General features: G+C 35.3%; 1 protein-coding gene across 1 annotated transcript; it reads right to left on the bottom strand.

Moving 5' to 3' along the window:
* Positions 1–1070: 1070 nt before the first annotated feature.
* Positions 1071–2435, bottom strand: LOC123313929. Its single transcript, XM_044899040.1, has one exon. It carries the CDS (start codon positions 2433–2435, stop codon positions 1071–1073), a length of 1365 nt encoding a protein of 454 aa, XP_044754975.1.
* Positions 2436–5985: the final 3550 nt, after the last annotated feature.

Below are 5985 nucleotides of genomic sequence, written 5' to 3'. Positions count from 1 at the left end.
AGACATTTCCTCTGGAAGCTAGTGATGATGTTGTTCACTTTGTGCTTATATGGATGATCAGACATCATCATCCCATAGACTGAATTAAAGTTCTGTTTTATGTGTGTAGGGATAAGTTTCATGCTTCTGCATTTCAACATTTCTACCTTCCAACTTGATCAAGCTTTCCCTTGCATTGGACCAAGCTTTGAGTGCCATCCTCGCCTCAAAACCAAAATGAACCTGCACATCTTCGTAGAATGTCATCTCAAAAGTTGTTCGTGTCAACAGTACCGAAGGATCCAATCAATGAAATACCTCTAGTTGCCAAAAAACAAGAATCAGCAGAAATTGAGTCGGTATCGTGGCGAATATATTCATTATTCAATTCTTACAAAATTGCTCCAGTTTCGAGGAACGATTGTCCTCTTCTTCAGGCTAAAAAAAACAAAACAATGAACATACAGACTTCATCGAGTACGAAGAGAGGAGGCAACCTACCAACATATAATGAAATTAGGAAAATAACGACATCAGCGGTATAACGAGAACAGATAGGGCATGACTCTACTCTAACCTAAAAAATGGTGTAGAAGTCTTCTTCTTCTTCTTCTTCTTCTTCTTCTTTGTTTCCTAAGCTGTCACGTTGGGAAACCTTGGGGTCGTCCATTGGACATGCACCCAGTATCATGTGTCAAAACGTTCGGTCTCGGGTTCGGTGTTTACACAGGAACAGGTTGACATCACTGACATAGGAAAACAACAACTTGTTACTGTCAAACAAACATAATATGTTATTAGGTCTTTTAACAGGAGTCAAATCAAAATTACAGCTTAATGTTTGAGGCCCTGAGGAACTCAGATATGAGTTTTGCAACATCAGGAGAGGAGCTGAAAATGACCTCATTCAGATTAATTGGGCGTTGAAAGGAGAATGCTTCTAATCTTGTGTAAAATAGTGAACAATTTTCCTGATTCAATGAGCATTCGAAAAATATGTGTCTTATATCACCGCGATCGCCACAATGGCATTTTTCCTCATCTTTGATTTTTATTTTGTATAGGTGTTGGGGTGATAGCACATGTCCAGATCACAATCTAATCATTGTTGTTAATGTTTTTCTTGAAATATTTGTTCCTATTAACTTGTTTCCCGTAATGTTATCCTTAACTCCCACCATATTGACGTAGGTTTTTCCCTTACTTCTGCCCATTTCCTTCCATACTGTCTGCCATTCCTTCTTGACTTCTTGTCTAATCATGTTGTAAATATCCTGGTAGCTACCCTCGTATTTTGTTACTTCTTTGTCTCTCCCTTTGTTAGCCAGCCTATCTACCTCCTCGTTCCCAGCTATGCCAGAATGGCTGGGGATCCACACACACTTAACATTAATTCCCATCTCCTCTGCTCTTATTAGCAGTGTTTTAACCCTAATTTCTATAGCATGTATGTCAGTTTTTATTTTCCAGTTTTTAAGTTTCATAATTGCGCTTCGTGAATCCGTGAAAATGATGATACTTGTTCTAGGGTTGTTCTTCAGGGACCACTCTAAGGCATATCCAATTGCGAACATTTCTGCTGTGTATATAGCCCAATGATCTGGTAATCTGAGAGATGCCGATATATTTTCAGAGTATATTCCAGCTCCAACGGTCCGAGGATTGTCCTGTTTTGATGCATCGGTATAAATAGCCTGATATGGGGATTTAATATGCCTCTCGCAAAAGGATTGGATCTTCAAAGGTGCGTCGATGCTATTTTTTTCTATTGGAGCTACCACTATATCACGGTCCCTGATGTGCATATCAATATTTAAGTTGTAGACTGAAAGTTTTTGTGATCTCTCCATGAGTTTAATTCTGGGCTTTACTCTTTCATACGCTTCTACAAAGGGTGGTTTTCTATTATTGTTCCAAAAACCTTTGGAAAGTGTTAATTCTTCAATGTTTTGTAGTATTGGGTCATTTCTGCATCTCATTCTTTTTAGTATATATTTTGACGATAGTAATATTCTTCTTTTTTCCAGTTTCATTTCTCCACTTTCTGAAAGGATAATGTTTACTGGTGTAGATCGCATAAGTCCCAAGCTTATTCTTAGTGCATGATATTGTACCCTGTCTAACTTCCTCAGAGAGGTCACAGAGCCTGTTCCATACAATAGAGCCCCAAAATCCAACTGTGGTCGGATCAGCGATTTATGTATCCCCAACAGTACTCCAGGTTGGGCACCCCACCAGGTTCCACATAATGTTCTCAGTATGTTACAGTTCTTCATTGCTTTACCGCAGACCTCATCTATTTGTTTTGTCCAATTGAGTTTTTGATCTAATGTTACTCCCAGATATTTTATCTCTTGTTTCCAGGGGTTTTCTGTTTCTTCGATGGAGAACTTTGGTATTTGTTCAGGTATGGGTCTACGTGCAAATAACATTGCAGCACATTTTTCTGCACACATTTTGAGGTTTCTCTTTCCCAGCCATTCTCCTAGATTTTTTAAGGTTTTATCTAGATTTTCCCATATCTCTCCTATGTCCCATCCTGTACATTCTAAAAACAGATCATCAGAACACTGACAAATCTTAACATTTCCCGCTGCGCACACCCCAACTTTCAAGAGATATATATTAAATAATGTAGGGCTAAGTAATGATCGCTGTATTAATCCTTCATGCGCTATCCAGGGTCCCTTTATGCTGTCTGCATCTTTATCATGAAAATATAATTCCCGATAATTCATTAAAGCTATAATCAGATTTGCGATGTCTACTGGTATGCCGATAACATATCATACAAAATTACTATTGACTCCAATATTTTCACTGAGCAGGGTGCCAACGAGATGGGTCGTAAATTGTCTACATTGTTGACGTCTTTACCTGGTTTGCCGAAAGGGAGTATGAAAAATTTCATTGAGGTATTTATAGTTTGTGGATTTACAAGTAGCTTGTTGAATATTTCCGCTAATTTTTCCCAAGCCATTATAGGTAGATTTCTGTACATTGGATATGTCAGCGAATTCATTCCAGGAGCAGAGTCTTTTTCCGGTATAAGTTTACGAATTTCCAATGGGGTGATCATAGGGGAATGGTTGTTCTCTAGGTTAAAAGATATCAGGGGTGATTTATTTTCTGTTAGTTTGATCATTAATTTTTCCACGGTTTCAACCTCGGGTTGGTTATTGCAGGTATGTCCATCTTTACTACCTTTGAATTTTTTTATGGTATTCCATGCTTTCTTGCTATTGTTGAAATTTATACCCAGTAAATTTTCTGAAACTATTCCTTTTTTCGGTTTTGATCATACGTTTGGTTCTGGCTTTCAATTCCTTTACTCTGATATAATTTTCCAAATTGGGTTCTCTTATATATTCCGCAAAGGCATCTTTTCGCTGGAGTATTGCCTTCGTCAGTTCATCAGTCCACCATATCGCAATCTTATGGTTATTGGTTTTTCTATCTATTTTGATGGGGATGCTTCTTTCCGCACATATCTTAATCATATCATCGAATTCACTTAAGTTGTTTATTTCATTCTCACTCATGAAATTGTTTATATTCGTTTGGAATTTAGGCCAATCAGCTATGGAAGTTTTAAATTTTCTTGTAGAATAAAATTTTGTCGTTTTTATGTTTGGTTCTTCTGAAAAATGTATGTGAATTGGGAAGTGGTCGCTTTGTCCTGTATCATGATTTACCATCCACGAAAACTTGTTGGCGAGATTAGTCGGTACAATAGTCAGGTCTGGTGCACTTTTCTTTTCATTTGGTTTCGTCAGTCTTGTCGCAGATCCATCATTTAGTATAATTATATCCCGATCTTCAGTTAGCTCTTGAATAATCCTACCATTGGGGTTTATGGACTCAGAACCCCACATGAAGTTTTGCGCATTCAGGTCTCCCATGATCACAAAAGGACCTGGGCTTGAATCTATTATTTTAATCAATATTTTCTTGTCTAATTTGGTATCTGGTGGGTTATATATGTTAATAAACCAGACCTTGTTTACTTCTACTATCTGAAATTGGAAGTTTTTTGGCATATTTTGGATATTGATGTTTATAATTTTGAACTTTATATTTTCCTTGATTAAGAGGGCTATTCCTCCCCAACGGTCATATCTGTCATTTCTGATGATTTAAAATTTTTTATTTTAATTATTTTATCTTTATCAAGAAGGGTTACAGTCAAGGCTATCATATCCGGCATAGACATTGTCAGCTTGCCCATAAGTTCGTTATAATTAGCTATTATAGATGTTATATTCCATTGTATAATAAACATATTGAATATATTTGAGACTAGTTAGGTAAACAAAATAATAAAGGGGTTTACATATACACATATATTTGTCGGTGGGCATGATATAATGAAGGGTTAATATTCTCCAATTTCATCCATAGATGTATCATCTATTTCTATTTTATACTCTGGAGGTTTATGTATTTGTACATCGTGAATAATTATTTTTCTCTCATTATTTATAATATTCTCTTCGAAATTTGAATAGTTCGATTGAGTTTCTATTTCATTTGTTGGATTAATATCATCTGAGTTTATAGATTTATCCATTTCTGAGTTTTGGGTATTATAAATTTTTTCTCTATTATTCATGTTGTAATTTGGTTCATATTCGATCAGGCATTTTTTAATTTCATCTCTGTCATATGCTGGTTTTTGAGGAGCTATTCTTTTCCTAGGAGAAAAGGTGGTAATTCTGTGGGGTTTATTCGTTTTATTATCTGAATGTTTTTTTGATGCTTTTGTTTTGTCCGCATATGATATTCTGTTAACTGTTACCGGGAGTGTTTTGATGTTATTTTCCTCCTCGTATTTCGGAAGACTCGGAAATGCACTCGTACCTATATTGAAATTTTTTCGTTTTCGAAGCATAAGGTTCGCTTCATAAAAGGTATATTTATATACTGCCATAACTTCTTTAATCAATTTTTGATGTTCGTATTCCGGGCAGGTTCTTTCCATCGACGTATGCCCTTCTCCACAAAATATACATTTTGATTCATTAGGGCAGTTTACATATTCATGATCCTCACCACAATTTCTGCATCTCCTACTACTTTTACATAAATGTGCCGTATGTCCGAAACGTAGGCAATTAAAGCATTGTATAACAGGATAGACGTATTGCGAGACTTCTAAAAAATTATGGTATAATGTTATATATTTAGGTAATGTAGTACTTCTAAACGTAATTACGCAAGATTTAGTCTTTTTGTATTGTACTTCGCCATCGATTATAATTCTTTTCTTTAGTCTTCGAACATTAATTATTTCGTAATCGGATTTTCCAAAATCTATAATTTCTTGTTCATCTAATATCTACATCTATTCCCGAAATGATACCCCTGACTGTTTAATATACTGCAGGGATGTATACATTATAAGCTGGAAAAGTATTATTTGATACAAACTTGCTTGCATCTTCGGCCGTGGAAAACTCTATTCCTATTCTATTTCTACCTTTTTTGGATATTTTATTTATTCTTAATTCAAAGTTGTTATTTTCGAAAAAAATTTTTCCTATAGTCAATGGGTTTAGATTTCCCACGTTACCAATCTTACTTTCTACAAAAACAACATATGGTCCCTTATCATTAACTCCGTATTTGAATATGTGTTTATTTTCGTTCGCATCTTTTTTCAATGTTAAAGATTGTGATAATATGTCGACTTGAGTATTCAACTCGCTGTCTTCGTTCAAAATTGCCTGTTTTTTCAGTTCATCTAATTCATTTTTAAGTATTATTAAATCTGCGAAAGAAAATTGCTCACTATTTTCTTGTATATTCTCCAATGTTTTTATCGATTTCGGAGTAATTGCCGTTTTTATCCGGGGATGAATCCCCGGACTATTATTTGCCATTTTTATCCCTTTCTACTGATGTTTTTTCCTTTTTCATCAACTCTCAAAAAGAAGTGTACTTCACGTACAGTTTTAAATAGGTATATAAGAAAGAAAAAAATATACAAGAAAAACCCCAAAAACA

This window comes from Coccinella septempunctata, chromosome 5, assembly GCF_907165205.1.
Source record: "Coccinella septempunctata chromosome 5, icCocSept1.1, whole genome shotgun sequence".
Lineage (NCBI taxonomy): Eukaryota > Metazoa > Arthropoda > Insecta > Coleoptera > Coccinellidae > Coccinella > Coccinella septempunctata.
The sequence above is the reverse complement of the archived record's forward strand: the minus strand, read 5'-3'. Positions and strand labels throughout refer to the sequence as shown.